Genomic DNA, 19,960 nt, shown 5'->3' on the forward strand with positions numbered 1-19,960 from the left:
ACAAGGCGGACACAGTGGATAGCGTGTACTTAGATTTCCAGTAAGTCTTTGACAAGGTCCCCTCATCAAAGGCTCTTAAGTAAAGTAAGTTGGAAAGAAGGTCCTCTCATAAACTGATAACTGGTTAAGACAGGAAACAAGAGTACGAATAAATGGTCATTTTTCGGAATGGAGAGAGATAACTAGTGGTGTCCTGCAGGGGTCCGTACTAGGATTAATCCTATTCAACACAGTCATAAATTATGTGGACAGAGGCATAAGCAGTGAGGTAGCAAAATTTGCAGATGATACTAAGCTGTTTAAGATAGTTAAGACCAAAGCAAACTGTGAAGAACTTCAAAAGGATCTTAGAAAACTAGGTGACTGGGCAACAAAATGGTAAATGAATGTTAATGTTGATAAATGCAAAGAAATGCATAAAGGAAAACATAACTCCAACTATACATACAAAATGATGGACTAAATTAGCTATTACCACTCAAGAGAGAAGTCATAGTGGATAGTTCTCTAAAAACATGCACTCAATATGTAGCAGCATTCAAAAAAACAAACAGAATGTTAGGAATCATTAAAAAAAGGGATAGAGAATAAGACAGAGACTATCTTACTGACTCTATTAATCTATGGTATGCACACATCTTGAATACTGCGTACAGATGTGGTCACCTCATCTAAAAAAAGATAGCCATGGAAAAGGTTCAGAAAAGGGCAACAAAAATGATTAGGGACGGCTGCCATCTGAAGAGAGATTGAAAAGACTTGGACTTTTCAGCTTAGAAAAGAGGAGACTAAGTGGGGTGGGAAATGATAGAGGTCTATAAAACCATGACTGGTGTGGAGAAAATGAATAAGGAAAAGTTATTTACTTCTTTCCATAACATAAGAACTTAAGGGTCACCAAATAAAATTAATAGGTCGCAAGTTTAAAAAACAAAAGGAAGTATTTCTTCATCCAATGCACAGTCAACCTGTAGAACTCCTTTCCAGAAGACGTTGTGAAGACCAGGACTTTAACAGGGTTCTAAAAGAACTAGATGAATTCATACAATGTTTATTAGCCAGCATGGGTAGAAACGAGTCTCTAGCCTCTGTTTGTCAGAGGCTGGGAATAGGTACAGGGAAGGGATGACTTGATGATTACCTGTTCTGTTCATTCCCTCTGGGACACCTGGCACTGGCCAATGTCGGGAGACAGGATACTGGGCTAGATGGACCTTTGGTCTGACCCAGTATGGCCATTCTTATGACAGCAGGTCTGGATGACAAGGGAGAGCTTGGGGGACGTGTATCACCATGTGCATCAGATAAGTGCACCATGCTTGTCTGGGTCATATCAGGAAACCTTTGGTCCTGTTGTATCTTGTTTGTTATGCATGATATCAGTGGAATTGGTGGGAACACACTCATGAGTTGTGCATCCTATTTTATGAGATAGACATCCTTCATGGAGTAGGTCCCAGTCCTACTCTTGAGAATGTTTGCCTTTTGTTGGGATGTGGACAAGTCAATGAGGGGAGGGCTCCATCAACAGAAAATGAAGAGCAAGACTCTTCCATTCCTCTCCCATCCATGGTCTCAAGAGAAGTATCTGATGAGTGTGCGCGCTGTTGCGTTCTGGCATCTGGGCAGGTAGGAGATCAAAATGTCTATGGTGTATGTACTAGTGGTATATGAACTAGTTTCATAGTTTTATGGCTTCAGCAAGTGTGAACAGGTGTCTCTTTAGGGACAGATTAAAACACACATGAAATGTCAGTCATGATGCAAATGGATTTGTTCTTTATATGAAGTAGGAAATGTCTACAGGCACTGTGGACCATGTGTAGCTCTAGTAGACTAATGTGTAACAGACATGTGGACACCCCAGTCTATCAATGAGGCATGTGTGCTGATTACTATTGATAGAGGTTCCTTTGGGAATGGAATGCCCATACTATCATTTTTTGGACTTGTCCTCCAATATAGAGAATCTAGGACACATGGTGGTATTGTCTGTCATTTTGACAGGCTGTGCTTGCTGTGTATATATACTGTGCTAAACCAGCAATACAGGCTGTGCATATGTAGTGTTGCGTGTTGCACCATGAGCCTCATGGCTGCCATGTGTCTTAGTAGTTGCAGGAAAATGCAGGCCGGTGTTTGGGAGCTGATGAATGTTCTTAAATAATGGTTAGTCAGGAATATAAAGGCACAATAAGATTGCTGCTTCCTCATACATCGGAGGTGTGGAGATTTTCAATGCCAACACCACTCTCATTGGTACTGGACTCAATAGATGCCCTCAGGCTGGTACTTGAGTCAAAAGCAGAGTTAATTGATTAGGCATTGATACCAGAGAATGGATTGACAGCTTGACTCTATCCTGTATACTGACAGACTCATGGTGCTGGTTTGCACTCCTCCTGCAGGTGTATAAGAATCTCACCACGCTCTAAAGTGGCCCCAGTTGGTTTTGTGTTCGTGTGTGTGTTGGGAAGGAGGGCTGTGTCACATAAAAAGTCACATGTAGGCCTGCAGGGGTTAAATTTGTATTCCTCTAGGCCAGCCATGAGCCCTGCTGGCGAAAATACCAGGTGTTCTTTATCAGACAGCCTTCATCAGCCGCAACGGCTTGCTAGTTGAGAGCCGAATATAGGATAAATAACATGACCTTGGCTCTCAGCCCCGTGGGAACATTGAAAACAGCATTGGGCCAGTATGTGCACACCCGGTAAACAACTGTAGTATAACTAGTGTAGGGAGTTCCATGTCCAGTGAGTCTCACCAAGGACCTAGACCTCAGAGGGTGCTCTGGATTCTCGCAGCTGGAGCCATGTCACTGTGGCCTGGTACAATGTGACAGTAATGGGACTTCCCACAGATTGAAGGGGTGTAAGTAAGCATTTCCAAATGTCTGTTGCTCACTTTTATGAATTGCTCTGCCTATGCTTATTGGTGTATTACTTTGCCGTAGCTGTGTAACCATCTGGCAGTATTAAGCCTGTAATAGTAGTGACGTAGTGAGATTAATAAAAGCAACTATCCCTAATCAACTCGGTCTTGACGCGAATCTACAACCCTGCTGGGCTCTGGCCCTGAGAGTTGACAAGCTGTTCCTGGGGACTAGAGGAAGGAGAACAATCCTTCTTTGTCCTGGATGAAAAATTCAAGTCTAGACATGAAGTCCCCATCTGTATCTGCTCAGGTGTTCTCTGTGGGGCCTATCTATGGCATTTCCTAATGCTGAAATAGGCTTCATAGCCTACTCCATAAGATTCTACACTACACACAAGATCCTCACCACTTGTAGTCTCTTCTTAAACAACTTACACATAGAGCAGCTCTCCGTAATGTGCCTTTCCCTGAGATATACCAAACATAAAGCATGGGGAATCACTAGTAGGGACAGCAACCCCACACAATGGGCAATGTTTAAAACCCAGGGAAGGAATTAACTCAGGTTAAAAATATGCTAATTACATTAAGCTAAATTAAATCCAAAGGCATTACTGAACCTAACTGTTTACAGGAAAAAAATACAAACACTGTGATAAAGGAATGTGAAGTGAGACAGAACACTGAAATTTTTCATTTAAGCCATAGGCAGTGAAAAAAAAAAGGAAGGTAGGTTCAGGCAGCATAACCTGGTACAGACAGGGAAGGAATTATAAGGGCCAGAAGGCCTCCGTGTGCCCTCAGTGGGTACTGCTAAGCAAAGTTCTCTGATTTCAATGTGTTGGCAGTTCATAAACTTGAGTGGAATATACATCTGCAAACACTCCAAGAACAAAGCATTGTACGTCCTTATTCCTAAACAGGAAGCCTGCCTGCTGGTGATTTTTCTCTGTATACTTCTGTCTTGTAAGATTTTGTAATCATACACTTGTCTCACTATGCAAATGGGCATATATTGTGAGATACATAATACAAAATGACCAGACAGGAAGATAAACATCTGTTAAACTCTTGCCTGAAATGTCACTACCCTGGTTACATGTCATTTCTTGTGGCTTAAAAAAAAATTGTATGTACAGAACCATGACTTCATAAATATTATATTTTCATATGTTTTGCAATGATTATGACTACTCTCAAAATCTCAAAATTTAGAAAACAAAACTAATTGGCCTACACTTCCATGGTACCAGCAGCTTCACGTTAATTATCATGTTTCTAATCTCTCTATAAAGGTTGTTTTAGACAGAAAGCAAACTACATTTATATCAATATCTGCAGTATATCCATATCTGACAGCAGGAAAAGAATTTAGCTAAACAAATTACCTCAGAGGAATGAGCTTTGATCTGGGGAAAGAGGGACCACAAGCTCAGTCTGTAGTACAATAAAATAAAATTGTCAGTATAGTTTCAATGATCTCTCACACTAGTCAAGTGATAGACATGGGGTGGGCAATAATTTTTGGCATGGGGTTACTCCAAGATTTTGAAAAGTGGTCAAGGACCACACTTTTCTGTGGAGAAGGTGTGCGGTCTAGGATGGAGGTTGGGCACAGAAGAGCACATGGGGTAAGGGACTATGGTGCAGAAGACGATGTGAGGTCTGAGAGGGAGTTTGGGCAAAGGAGGGGGTTGTCAGGAGATTGGGGTATAGGGTCAGGGAGGGGGTATGGGAGCAGAAAAGATTCTAGAATGGGAGAGGAATACTAAGAGAGGGTGCAAAATCTGGGGGGGGTGTCTAGACTACATCCCTCTTTCAACAGAGGGATGTAAATTAAGCACTTCAAAATTGCAAATGAAGCCGGGATTTGAATTTCCCACGCTTCATTTGCATAATCGCATCATGGCACTCTTTCGAAAAAGCGCTATTTTGAAAGTAAAACCGCAGTCTAAACGCGGTTCCTTCGAAAATAGAAGCCTCTCTCAAAAGATCCTGTAAACCTTTCGAGGGGAAAAGAGATTTGCGCTGCGCCCATTCCCCAGGGCAATCTCTCAGCTCCTGTTGACTGGTTGTTGCAGTCAATAAGAGTTGAGAGATTGGCTGGGTTCAGTTCCTATTGGCAGTTGTTTCTGGCCAATAGGAGCTGAGGATTGGGCTGGGGACAGGCAGTTTTCACAAAGATTCCCCCACCCTGCAGAACAGAGAGTCCACAGGGACTGCACTTTAAACTGCGCAGCTGCATACCTGAGGGTCCCACCAGGGTGGTCCGCAGGCTGGATCTGGTGTCTTAGAGGGCCAGATCTGGCCCCCAGGCCATATTTTGCCCTGCCCTGTGATGGTCAGACCAGAGGACTATCAGCCATGAATCTTCACCTGGAATTAGTCACCTAAGCCATTTTTTGCAAGAAAAGCCAGAGGAAGTGGTGGTGGTAGTGCCTTCTTTGTAAACTTTTAGCTCAGTTTAGAGTACAACCCTTTTATGTGGGAGATCCCAGGTTCAATTCCCCCTCCCCCCATCTGCCTAACATGCAGAATGGATTTAAACTAGGTCTCCCAATTTTTTCAGGTGAGTGCTTTAATCACTAGGGTCTGACATTTTGAGGTGTAGGTCTCAATCTCTGCTATTGAAGATGTTCTACTGTGTATAAATTAAATATGCATTGAGCCAGAAAAATAATGAGAATAATTATAGCCCAATATGGAGCACATTCCTGGTAGGTTAGAGAATCAGATTTCAGTGGAAAAACTTCAACAAGAGAGCCTGAGACATCTCAGTGGAATTGAAATGAGGTCTCCCCACATCTATGAGGAGCTAAAAGTTTAGGGCAGGAAATCTTACAACTACCTCCTCATGAGTTTAGATGTATTTTCGAAAACGCTTCTCAGATCAGGTTCTGCAGGCAATACAGGTGGAGGGGAAATGCCTCATCTGAGGATCCTGCTGGGGTTTAGGTAGGAGATAAGCTCCCAGGTGCCTAGGAGGAGGCAGCAGTTACTAGCAAAAAATTAGCTGTCAAGAGAACATTAAACAGCAGAAATGTAGATGCCTACAAAGCTAGGTAGAAGCTGAGTGTGCGCGTGGGGGGCAGAGGCCATCAGGGGATCTCAGTGGTATCAAAATGTTGGGTTTTAGCACCTAAATCCTTTTGCAAATGTAGCTTGAAGTACATTTGCCTGACCAAAAAACCCACTATATACCTGTCAAACATTTTTAATGCTTTTGATAGATCTGCTTGATTTAATAAATCTGAGTAAAATCAGTGGTTTCACTCAATTTAATCAAATTACCAGAAATTGCACTTCCTGCATTGTACAAAGAGACTCACTGTGCAAAACCTTAACATCTCACTAAATTGAGACATTTGATGTTTATATTACCTCATAATATCTCTCTAAACAAAATGAAAAATTCAGCATTTGAATGATTATTTATCATTTTATTTCCAAAGTTTACATGGCAATGATTATAAACCTGTTCAGACTTCCCAGTTAGTTATTAAAAAATAGCAGGATGTGACAACAATCCAGTATAATATGAGAATAAAAGAGAAAGTATAGTATTTAATCTACATCTGTATCACCTTAATAATTCCTTTAAATAATTAAGAGCTATTTTTCTAGGTCTCTGTTGGAAAACTAGCCAACTGATTATTAAACAAATTAATACATCTCCAGCTAAAATAATGGCTTGTGAGCCACCCGTGTATTGATCCAAACTATCTACAACTATACAAGGGCTAATGAGAATAACAGAACAGAAAGGCTCAATTATTTCAGTTTCTACCTGGCACTTCAAGGCTGAATTTACATGCTCATCAAAACTACCTCAATCCAGAATATAACCCTATTTGACATATAATACTCAAAGTCAAGACTCTTAATTGACAATTGCTACAGTACCTTAAACAGTGCTAGGTAATTCAACTTACTGGTGAAGGTTTCTTGTTCTCCCACCATACAAGTATACACACAGGCACACACTCGGAGAAAGATTAGCTAATCCAAATGAGTATACCTTACTTGTCGCAGATTTTTGGAAAACTGCCTTCACTGCAGTTGGCATTCAGGACCTGAGTGAATCAATTATAAGCCTGTGAAAGCAGGCAGTTCTAAATCTGCACAATACTTCCCGACTCACTATGCCATTCCTCATCCTACCTAGACTGCATTCCTATGTATATGGAGACCACAACATGTAATTGGTTACAAAGAAATTCTTGCCCAACATAACTTGTTTTTACATAACAAAATCCATTGCAGCATTTTTATCAGCAACTGTAATGTTTAATGTCCATGAGACGATGGATTCATTTCCATGAAAGAGACACAAAGATTTAACCCAAAGAAAACCCCTGAACAAATAAAAGCCAAAACCAAGCTTCTATTACCGAAACAAAGTGGTTTCAAATTCATCTGTCTATCTTTTAATTTAATTTAACGTATTGACTCTTTTGGATAGAAAATTAAACAGCCTAAGTTTATATTTCTATATTCCAAGTGATGGGGGGGGGGGGGGGGGAGAGTGGGGTCGCCTTTTTTGCTGCCATAGTAACCAAATGCAATGGATGAAACAAGCACAAGGTTCTCTCTCTAGGGGTGGATACCGGCTTGATCAACTACAGTTACACAAAATATAAGTAAACAGAAACAGTAAAACTCAGGCTTGAGTAATTAAAACACAAAAAAGCTTGTATTTCGTACTGAAGTATTCCATACCTCAAATTATCATTTCACATTCCACTGTTCTACTTAGCCCATACAAAAACAAATTTTAAAAACATCTAACAACAATCTCAGGAGATCACAACAGATCCAGTTTCAATCATTCAGCATCTTCTTAGAATGCATATAAAATAATTTTGAAATCAGTGCAACAACAGTGAAATATTTAAATAATTATGGGTATTTGCTCTTAGCACTAATTCACTATAAAAGCTATTTTAAAACAATTTTATCTAGTCTGCTTTACAACATGTAATTTTTAAACCCTGACTTTAAATTCACACATTTAAAAGGAGTGTTTAAATATTTCATTTTCTGTTGCACTAGTATTCAAAATATAGCAAATATATAAAAATATACTAAGAGGGTCTTCACCTCCAGTAAAATCTTTTAGATTGCCTGTACTTTTGTCTTAAGTAGAACTTTAAAAATATAATCTTTCCATCTTAAACATATTTAAGGTCCATCTTCAATAGCCCAACACTCAGTTTCAAAGATGAACTCCACACAAAAAATGTAATTTTAGAGTTTTACTCCTAAGATTTTATTGGGAATACTGTGAAAAACAAACTTTTTTTTTTTGTGGATATACTTAGAGCAGAATAGTAAGCTTTTGAAACTGGTTCACATTAGAGTTGTACTGAAATTCTGATTCAAACAGGTATTCAGCTGAAAATTCATCAAAATGTGGATATTCTGCTTCAGAGAAATATTTTAATTTAAATCTAGAAGAAGCTTAATACTCCAGAAAATGAAATCGGTGTACAAAAGATAGTTGTAGTACAGAGCGTGTGTGTGTGTGTGTGTGTGTGTGTGGAGAGATTTTAAGAGGTGTGTAATTTGTTAATTGTGTAGTTGACACTAAATTGTCATCAACTGCATGATTAATTGATAAGGGTTAACACTGCAAGCATTTAGTCCCAGCTTGTGCTGGGTCCCGGGAGCTACACTCGTAGTGGCTCTTCATTGAAAGTAATTTTAGCGTAGTCCTGGCTCGTTCCAGGTCCCGGGAGTTATGCTCACTACAGCTCTGCATTAAAAATATTTTAAGAGCCAGTAGGCAGGTAGCCCGGCTCAGTACCAGCAGCTACTCCACTGCAGCTCTGCAGGAAAAAGTAATTTAGGGACGGGGGCGGGCAGCCTGGCTAAGTCCCGGCTTGGGCCGGGTCCAGGAGCTATCCACGCTGTAGCTCTGCAAGGCTAATGCAGAGCCGCAGAGGAGGTAGCTCCCAGGACCCAGCTGGAAGTGAGCCAGGCTGCCTGCCTGATGGCTCCTAAAATGTAAGCACTATAGAAAATTAGCTTTTGGATGAACAGCAGTTGGTTCAAGTTGAATTCAGGCTAGACAAAAGCTATGCTGGTTAAAAAGGGAAAATGATTTGAAAACCTGAGACATTGTCTCAGACTTTTATTGAAGGAATCCTCCACTCGTCATGTGGTGCAAAGCCTCATGGGTCTATTTGATTCCTCACTGAACTTGGATGACAAGGTTGGATTAGTTTCTAAAAATATCATTTTTCACTTCCAGATTGCTAGGATACTTTGTTCCTTACTGTCATGGACCTGGCCACAGCAATCTATTCAACTGTCATTTCCACGATGCATATTGTATTTGAAGTTGAATGTGACGTTTTTGTGGTTAAGGCCACCATGTGCAGGTGAGATCCATGATCAAGTTCCTTCGCCAGCTCTATGTCAGCTTCTGATGCCAGTTCCAGACTTGGCCCTAATCTTCAAAGCAATTAAAAGATCAAGTACCAACTTCGTTAAAGACCTAATTTCAATGTATGAACCATCGTAACAACTGAACTTCTTTGGGATAATGCAGATCACAATGCACAAGACAAAGCACACGAGATGCCGGTGATCTGGTGGTCAGAACAGATGATTCCAATATGTACCAAAATGTTGAGAATAATTAGTCCTTAAAAGGGCAGGCCAATACTGCCAAAGAGTTAAGTCTGCCACTCTCAGATGGAGCTGGTGGATGCCAGTCTTTACATATGGGAGAAAGGATCTGTTGATTTTGATGTCAATGTCCTTTACAAGCCTGCCCAGGAATCTTAAGCAGTCCAGAGGCCTTAGGATTGAGTCCAGTCCATGAAGGCTCAATCTTCTTTTAGCAGTAGGGGATAAATTAAGCTAACTATACTATATTAAAACGTTAACTATGCTAAATGGTAAAGCTATTTACAATATATATTTACAAGCTGTTAAGAAAAAAACTAGAGAAATCTGCAAAAACAGAATATTCTGACTCATGGATGTGGTCATTATAATACAGTATGCAAGAAGTTACTTTTAAAAGTCTTAGAACATGTCTAAAACTACTTACTCTTCTTGTAAAAGAAATTCAATGTTTTCTGGCGAAATCTGTCCTGTCACAGGATGTCTAAATGTTGTAGTCTGTTGGTTATGGCTGAAAGGAATAAAAAACATGATTTAAAGGCTAAGCATAGTAGAAACAATTAGTTTAAAACATTATTTCTACTGATAGTTTACTTTTGCTACCCAAAGACGAAACGTATTTCTGTTATGTATTAGAGGATGTTTTCAATTACTTTTTCACAGATTTGTGAAATTTGCAAGTTGCCCACTACACTAAGTGCTAACCAAGCTCATATTTTGAAGCACTCAGATTGCAAAGCTCAGCAGAAGAGAGCTACTGTTGTGATAAATAAATTTGGTACTACTAAAATGCAAGTTAACACCAACATAGAAAGGATACAGTCAGATATACTAAATTCTGTGAAGCTCTCAGGAATATGATTCAACAGCTACAGATTAAACAATTGAGAAGCCTATGAGGGATTTTTTAAAATTTTTATAAGTTAATTTACTGAAACTCTTATGGGACATGCAGCAGGATTTCCCATGAGCTTTATTCGTTATTTAATGGAAATGTATATCTTTAAGTTTCTTTATTTAAAGATCAGATACAACATTATTTATTCAGGTTATCAGTCTTGCATGTAAAATATAATTTTGTATTTCATCTGATAAAATGCAAATAACACTGTGCATATATTATTTTTAATAACAATTTTTCAAGAGTATTGTTATCTAGATGTTAGGCTGTGCTATCCTGTGTCAATTACAACTGTATATTAATAATACTGGTACTTTATTGAGTAACTTCATTTTTGTCTACCACAAGAATATTAGGCAAAGAAAATAGTTTCTGAAGACAAACTAGCATAGAAAAAAATATCTGATTTCAAAGTCATCTCAGTTTGGATTCTGTCATGCAATGTACATGCTATAACAAAATTGTATATCTAGTGAACATTTTCTGAAGCCATATACAAAGTTCAAGTCTACAGCACAAAAATCTATTAAGTGATTAAGAAAATTTGAAAACAAGTTTTAAATATTACTGTTTCAAAGGTAAAGTGAGTCAGCTGCTGTGCTTTTATGTATTCATTTCTAAAAGCTATTAATCTAATTTGAATAGATATAAACCAAGTCAGTTACCTAAGCTTTGAATTTTTTATATTTTTTCATTATATTTTAAATATTGTATATTTGTATTTAACCGCACAGCACTCAAAATGCCACAAAAATCCAGCCAACCATAAAGCACAAATATAAAATAATTTTATACAGTAATCAAATTCAATAATGCAAGAACCTGAAAATGTTAAATGATTAACATCTGTATTAGACAAAAATGCATACTAGATGTCTTTGTCATTTTCCTTTTATTGAAAGGAAAAAAATGAATTTTATTTTCTTCTCCCACAATACCTAATCATCTGGTATTGTAGGGTTTGGCCCCTCTTCCCGCAAAATAGATAGAAATGGAGCTGATGCAAACTAGAAGGTATAAATTTTAACTAAACAGAGAACCATCCTAATTTCTATAAAGAGAGCATCAGGCTATTCATACAAAATGACAGCTTGAAAATAAAACAACAAAACATTTATGATATTGAAATATAAATATGAGAACAGGAAAAACCTGAACTGGTGTGTATTCAAAAGTGACAGTCTGTTCCAAATTCTTATCCTAACTGATCCCAAGAGTTTTGGTTCTTATTTAAACGAAGGGATAGAGCCGTGGTCACCAACCCGTCGATCATGATCGACTGGTCGATCCTGGAGGCCCAACCAGTTGATCGTGAGGCTTTCGCCCCCCTCCTCTCCCCAGCTCCCAAGATGAACGCCGCACTGACGCTACCTCCAGGGAGGTAGCACAGGCTTCCTGCGGGGTGAGGAGGAGTTCTACAGCTGAGAGCCAGGTTCCAGAAGTACACAGGCTGCTCTTCCTCCCCCCCCCCCCCCAACAGCCATAGGTATCTAAAATGCACTGGTGACTTTGTTCCCCTGCTGCCTCCCTGGATGCAGGGGAAGGGATGGGGGTCCAGGACTACACCGGCTCTGGCTGCTTGGATGGCACACAGAGCTGTGGGGAGTGGAGGAGCAAGGCATACAATGCCTGAGAGGTTGGGGCTGGCGCAGTGCAGGACTCCCCCTCTCACCCCCGCCACGCAGGAAGGCAGCAAGGGAATAAAGTCCCCAGCATGCTCCAGCTGCTTGGGCAGCACGTGCTGCCGTGGGGAACAGAGGAGCGCAGCACGCACTGCCCGAGTAGTTGGGGCTGGTCTGGTCTGGGACTCCCCCTCCTCCCCTGCGAAGGAAGGCATCAGGTGTGCGACAGACCAGCGTTTCAGGTACTGCGCCACTATTTGGGGGATGGGGGAGCAGCTCATGCACTTCCTGGACCTTGGCACGCAGCTGCAGGAACGCCAGGTACTGGTCCCTTTCCCCTCCCCCCACCAGTACCCTGCCCCAACACCCACCGGCACCCTGTCCTCTGCCCCAGGCCTCTGCCCCAGCACCCACTGGCAACCTGTCCCAGCACTCACAAGCACCCTGTCCCCTGCCCCAGCATCCTGTCTCCTGCCCCCACCAGCATAGTTGGAGCTATATTACTGAGGCTTGAGGAGTTGTGTTTTTGTTTCTCACTTCTATGGGTCAGTGACCCATGACTCAAAACAGGGTCCTCGCCCCTCTCATAAATAAAGACAATGCTGAAACCTTTTGTGTTTGACATATTTTATTTAAAAATGAAGCCTGACCAACAACCCTCCAATTGGGGCCAAGCCTTCATCTGGCCACAGCATCATAACACTCCAGTACCCCCCACCCCAACCCCAAATCTGAGCCTATCACACAATGGAACCCCCTGTCCTGAGCCTCTCACACCCCCAAACTCCTGCACCCCCACATCCTTAGTTTTCTGCCACAACACTCTTACACCATCCACACATTGCAAATCTGTATCCTGAGCCCATCATACTCCCAATTTCCCTGCCCTGAGCCCCTCACACATCCCAACCCAAACTTCTGCACCCTCACAGCCACAACCCTGTGGCTTGCTCAGTACCCCAACCCTCCACCTGAGCCCAACACTCCCCAACCTGGAGCCCCCTCCCTGGGCCAGCATCCCCTTTTTCACATCCTCCTGCATCCAAATTCCCTCCCAGAGCTTGCACCTCTCACTCTTTCCCACACCCAAATCCCTTATTCCCACCCCAGAGCCCATACCTCCTGTCTCAACCCAGTGAGGCTAGACTGCAGGAGTTTTTCCAGCAAACACGCTCTTTTGGCAACCCCTGTATTCCTCGTTCCATGTGAATGAGGGGACTTCCAAAAGAAGGGGGTTTTCCAACGCTTAGCCCAGTCTAGACGGGCCAAATGTTGGAAACATTTCTTCCAACAGAAGGATTGAAAAAAAGCAGCAGTGTAGCTGTACCCTGAGAGTGTATAAGGGCTGGGGATAGCAAGTGATGGAGTGAAGAGGAACAGAGAGGGTGGGGCCTCAAAGAAGGAGTGGGGTCTTGGGGAAGGGATAGGGTAGATCTGGGCTTGTCCTGACATTTAAAAAGTGATCTTGGGTGTAAAAAGGTTGGAGACCACTGGGATAGAGAGTCAGGAGAGGAAGCTGTTCCTATAGTATCGCCCCAACAAACATGGTCATAACCTCTTCACACTACTGCAGTCTAGGCCAACCTTCTACTAAAACACTAGCATCAGTTTTTTTTAAAACAAAGATTACCAATTGCCCCTCAGCCTAGCACAATACTTCTTTGCTGAGCCATGCCCTCTCAGTGGGAATAGTACCCTCTCTTTTAATTTTTTCCCTGAGACTTTAGTGTTGAATCAATGTAGTGAAAATTCAGCTTGTATAGATTTTTATCAACTCTTGTTCCCATGAATGCAGTGATTATTAAAGATGTCATACAGCAACATAGGGCATTATCCACAAAACAGGGTATTTCCTCCCTTTTGTTAAGTCTGTTGAGGAAAATGTAGTTTGAAGGGGATATTTTCTCTGTGATCTTTTTTCTCTTGTTAAGTCATAATATGTAATTTATGGGATATGCATGCAAAACACTGAACAAGCATCTAGAGATATATTTTTAAAAATTGAACAAACATACTCAATAGCAGCAACCAAATTCTATTTTCTTCATAAGGTTCAACCCATTTCAAAACTCTCCTCAGAGGCTCTATATATTCTTTCTAGTAACCTCAAGTAGGTCTCAAGTAGCCCTCATGTTTATTCAATACTTGATACTTCTGCTAAGGCTGCCAACAAAAATGTCAATTGTGATTTTCTTAATAGGAAATGTACTGAACTCATCACCACATTTCAGAAACCCAAACAAAACAGCCTTTACATACTCGTTTTCAATCATTATAAATCCAGGGTAGATTTGACTTAGAAAGGAAAACCATAAACTGGAACTAATCCAGATCCATTCAGAAAACTAAGTTAACCTTAAGAACAGATTTATTCTCTCTCAGCACCAATGAGAATGACAGCCAAAATAAGCCTCAGATTAGAACCTATTTCATTAACAAACTATTTTTGAAACATCTTTATTTGTATGTGTGTATAACAACACTTTAAAACATGTATTGCTGTGGTCCTTTCAACTGCAGAAAGTAAATAGCAAAACATGAACTTGTGTCAACCTGACTTTGAAACTGTATTTTACAAGAATGAATCAATTAGTTCAGTTTTGAGAAGTACTATTTTGTAAAATATTATCACAGAAGGGAAAGCATAACACATTTCTCCTCTAACAACTGACATTTTGATTTTCAATGTTTCTTCACAACCTATTTGAGCTATTTCAAGAACATTATTATCTCCATTTAAGGCATTAATTTTAACCTGGCCAATAAGACACAAAGTGACACTTTTTACAAAAATACTCCAAAAATATTTAGGGTACACATACAAAAACAGACATCATACCATGGCCAATAGCAAACAGCCAATAAAAACAGTGGTTTCTGTGGGTCTGAAAGGCGTAAATGTAGCTCTTTTTGCCTCATCAGGTTCACAGCATACAAGGAACGCAACTCAGAACAAGCTATACCTGGTAGCTAAATGCCATTAGACTCTGCTGCTCTCTCCATCTTTCTCCATGAAAGTGATTTAATTATTCTCCAACACTTTCTCTAAATTCCCCTACTTGAATTGAAATTTTTCAAGCACATTATAAGTAAAAAAGCCTGTTCTGACTGAAATCCAAAGAAAACAGTAAAAAGTCAATAGAGGTAAAATGCAACTGCTATCACAATTAACTGCTATGTTGCTTTTATTCTTGGACAACTTAGGTAATGCACAAATTATCTAGATCCTAACATACTGAAAAAACCAGCTAACACAGGGGTCATCAACCTTTCAGAAGTGGTGTGCCAAGATTTAACTTATTCGCCTCTATTTACGGATTTGCATGCTGGAGGGAGGAAGGGACGGGGCAGGCTGAGTATGGTGACCATATTTTCTGAACCAGCTGCAGCTAGGGAGAATGGTTTAAATTATTAAATAGACCAAGCATTTTAACTCTCTCATGTTAGTTTATAAAACTTCATTTTAAATAAAGTAAAATATTATGTCCAACACAAAAGGTTCCAATGTTTTCTTTATTATGGTAGGGGTGGGGAACCTTTTTTGGGTTGGGGGGAACTGACCCACAGAAAGTCAATTAGGGACCGCACAAGTGAAAAGCAAAAAACACTCCAAAAGCCTCCAACCCAGACTGATATGGTCCCCAACTGAGACACCTCACTCTTCTGGTGTTCCAGCCTCACAGGGTGAGATGAAGGGACAAGGACAACTGATTTACTTTTCCATAGGCCAGATTTACTTTTCTTGGCTTCCAGAGTTAGTGGATTTTGTGGACCTCTTTAGGCTGTGGAGTGGGGACAAAATGAGGGGTTCAATGTGTGGGACAGGGCTACCAGTGAGGATAGGGATGCAGGATCAGGGTGGAAGGTGGGGTACAGGATGGGATGAGGAGGTCAGGGTCTGGAAAGGAGTTTGGAGGCAAGAGAAGGTGTGGGATGAGGGTACAAGAGGGAGTTTGAGGGAGGGAGAGGGGGTTGGGGCAGTAACACAGAAAAGGTGAGAGGGTGAGACTGCAGCCAAATAAATAGTTGGTGAGGGAGGCAAAGAAGCAGGGAGTAAAGGAAAGTGCAGCTTCTGCAAAGTAAAATTGTATTCCCACGCCCCATATCTTCCCTCTGCTCCATGATCCCTCCACCCCCAGCCTGATCCCCTGCATTGCCCCATGCCTCTCAGTGCAACCCCTAACCTCTCCCATCCTGCTCCCAGATCCTCCTTCACCCCCCTCAGACTCCCATATTCCTGTGCCCACAGCATACACACCGGCAGAACAGCAGCGCTGGGACTCCCGTCCCCCAGAAGCAGCGCTGGGGTGGGTGAGGCGGGGAGAGCAGAGTCACTTCACTGCTAGCCCAGCTCTTTGCTGGGGGATGCCCTTTACCTGCAGACTGTGGTTGTGGGGCTGGCAGAGCCCGGGGCGGCTTGGGGCTGGTTCCAGCCCGACCAGGTGCAGCGGGGCGCAGGGGAAGGGTCTTCCTGTGGAGAGCAGTACAGCGCAGCCTGGGCCCCAGAGTCCCACGGAGGCAGCAGCAGCTTGTGACTGGCTTCCCTGGATCTGCAGAGCAGCCCCAGCCCCACCCCTTCTCAGAGCAGGGAGCAGAGCCTGTAGTGAGGGGGGAGGGTGTTAACCCTTTAGCTCCTGGGAGATGCCCGCCCAGGGACACAGAGCCCAGTGCGGGGTCATGCCACCTGCTCCACTTGCCAGGCCGTTCCGCCCCTATGTGCCCATACCTCCCCTGCCACCCCTTACAGCAGAAAGCCAGAGCTGGTTCTCCAGCTTGCAGCTGCGTAGTGACCACAAGGTTCCAGCCACTGCTGGGAGAGGGCTGAGCTCCCGCCACGCATGTCAACCTCTGAGCTAAGACAAAAACATTGAAGAAAAACTGCGACTGTAAGCCTGGTTTTGAACTTTATCTTAAATTCTTCCTCTCATATTTTGAAAACGTATAACATATGTACACCATCCTGCAACAAGCTTACCATGCCATTCTTGAGAGCTTTTGAAAGGCCACTAATTTCCTGAGATTCACAAATTTTAAAAAGCATCACACATTTGTGTCATCGCAAGGATCCCACTTACAAATATACTGATACATTAGAGGCGTGTAACTTACTCCAACAAGCAACAAAACTAGGTGCATAAGTAGATTAAGAAAGGTTCCATTACTGTGGCTGCCACACACATGATACTATCACTAAAACCATGTGCATTCCCCTCAATATAAAACAGAAGGAATCAAGTGATAGCACCATGTATGAGTGTACGCTCAATATAATGATTTTGATAACAGAGATTTGAAAAACTGGGACTTTTCAATTTAGAAAAGTGGAGATTAAGAGGGGATATGACAGAGGTCTATAAAATCAAGACTAGTGTGGAATAAGTGAAGAAGGAAAAGTTATATACTTATTCCCATAACATAAGAACTAGGGGTCACCAAATAAAAATAGTAGGTAGCAGGTTTAAAACAAACAAAAGGATGTTTTTCTTCATGTAGTGCACAATCAACCTGTGGAACTCATTGATACAGGATGTTGTGAAGACCAGATCTTTAACAGGGTTCAAGGAAGAACTAGAAAAATTTATGGAGGTTAGTTTCATCAATGGTTATTAGCCAGGATGGGTAGGAACGGTGTCCTTAGCCTCTGTTTGTCAGAGGGTGGAAATGGATGACAGGAGAGAGAGATCACATGATGATTACTTGTTCTGTTCACTCCCTCTGGGGCATCTGGCATTGGCCATGGTTGGTAGACAGCATACTGGGCTAGATGGACCTTTGGTCTCACTCAGTATGGCCATTCTTATGTAGATATTGTGCACCTTTTGAACTACCCTATATGAAAAGACTTAGACTGGGTAAGATTAGTGAAAGTATTTTTCCTATTCATTTTGTGTAACACAAAAACCTATGGTGTAAATTAGCTTCACTATAACAAAAACAAAGCATAAGTCAAGTAGAGGGCAACTTCTTCTGCCAATCATTTAATCCAGGGGTCTCCAAACTACGGCCCGCGGGTCGGATGCGGCCCGCGAGGCCCTCTCATCCGACCCGTGGAGACCTTTTTGTCTGGCCCCGCCTTCTTCCGCGTGCACCAACCGGAGCCAATCAGGCGGAGGGTGGCTGCGGCGGTGGAAGGAGAGAGCTTGAGTCCGAGCATTGGTGTCAGCGGGAGAAACGGATTCGCAGGCGGCTGCGCGAGGCCCCAGCGCGCGCACGGGACAGCAGGTAGCCCAGGTCAGGGACGGCTCCGCGTGCCGCTTGGCCGGGCAGGCGAAAAAGGGGGGTCTCAAAGGCGGGCTCCGGATCAGACCTGGCGGCAGAGGATCGCGGGAGGCTGGACGGAGGGGAGGAAACCCGACGATGGTTTCTCAGGGGCTAGGAGCGAGGGGCTACTTCTCCGGGGGCGGGGCTGAGGAGCTGGTGCCCATTGCAGGAGGCGGTCTGGTTGCTGTGGCACAGCCTCTGGCTGAACATATTGCCAGGATTATGTTGCTTACAATTTTCATCACATTGCGCAGGTGGAAATGAGTTCTCAGCAGTTTCCCCGTTCTGGAGCCCCTCCCGCAGGACTAGGACAAGCACCACCCCCAATTTCAAACAGTGATTTCTAAAGCCAGAAATGTCTGCTATTTTGGCATCCAGGAAACAATTTCACCATTCACACTAATACAGGCGTTCATGTATAGTGTATCAATGTGTTATTAAATAATAACTGAATAAAATAATATTAAATAAATAATTAAAAACAACATCCATGTTTTGATTGTTTTTTATTTGGACCTCAAGTGTGTAGTCGGCCCCCGAACTGCTGTTTGATAGTTAATGCGGCCCTCGGGCAGAAAAGTTTGGAGACCCCTGATTTAATCCATTTTTATCTGGCTCACAACAACAACAAAAACACAGACACTAACCCCTCTCTCAGAAAGATGACCCACAATGGCTTCTACTAAACTTCATGACCCACCTGATTTAGGCTCAACCATAAATAAATCCAATGTCAACTATAATTTAAGAGATCATGACCAGACAATCCAGCACAAAATAAATAAAAATAATGAAAAAAAATGTGCCACAAAATGTTCAATTACACAATTTGAAAACAATATAGTGCAAAATTATTTAAAAATTGAAGAAAACTTTTATAAAACCTAAATCTTCTGGAAGTTGTAATTCTAGGGATTATTTGTCTAAAATAAAAAACTGTGTGCATACTGTATATACTCGTTCACATGCCAAATTTTTTTGGTAAAAAAGCGGTGCATCAAAGAGCAGAATCTATATAGTCGTAGTAGATCAGGGGTTGGCAAACTTCAGTTCCCAACCTAGCTGGCGCACATGGATATTTTACGTACCAACAGCGTTCGCAGGCATGGAGCCCCTCGCAGCTATTGGACTGGCAGGAAATGGTGGCCAGCACGCTCCCCGAACTGTGCTGTTTCCCACAGCTCCTATTGGCTGGAAACAGCGAATTGCAGCCAGTGGGAGCTGAGGTGCTCTGTGCCCGAGGACACTGTTGGTACACAAAACATCCCTACTTGCCAGCGGCTTACCCTGATGGGCTGGGAACTGAAGTCTGCCAATCTTGCTGTACAGGCAGTCCCCGGGTTACGTACAAGATAGGGACTGTAGGTTTGTTCTTAAATTGAATTTGTATGTAAGTCGGAACTGGCGTCCAGATTCAGCCGCTGTTGAAACTGACCAGCAGCGGCTGAATCGGACACGCCTGGGGCAGAGCAGCTGGGGTGCTGCTGGGTTGGTCCCGCAGCGCCGCTCCTCGGTGCTGTGGGACCAACCCGGCAGCCCCCCAGCTGCTCTACCCCAGGCATCAGCGAGAAAATCCTGGTCTGCTGGGGGGAGGGCGCACTAGCTGCACCCCCCCCCCCAGCAGACCAGGGAGATGCGGAGCGGCTTTTCTCGCTGCAGAGGACGCGGG

At 42.5% G+C, this 19,960-nt stretch overlaps 1 protein-coding gene across 9 annotated transcripts in view; it reads right to left on the minus strand.

Moving 5' to 3' along the window:
* The window catches only part of PLEKHA7 (pleckstrin homology domain containing A7), a 291,921-nt gene that overhangs the window by 132,964 nt on the left and 138,997 nt on the right, over positions 1 to 19,960 (minus strand). For all 9 annotated transcript variants that reach the window (XM_075928057.1, XM_075928058.1, XM_075928055.1 and 6 more), the window contains one exon: positions 9,935 to 10,018. In XM_075928057.1, the coding sequence (XP_075784172.1) occupies positions 9,935 to 10,018 (84 nt within the window). The remainder of the gene's footprint in view (positions 1 to 9,934; positions 10,019 to 19,960) is intronic.

The sequence above is a fragment of the Pelodiscus sinensis genome, chromosome 4 (assembly GCF_049634645.1).
Source record: "Pelodiscus sinensis isolate JC-2024 chromosome 4, ASM4963464v1, whole genome shotgun sequence".
Classification (NCBI taxonomy): Eukaryota; Metazoa; Chordata; order Testudines; family Trionychidae; genus Pelodiscus; species Pelodiscus sinensis.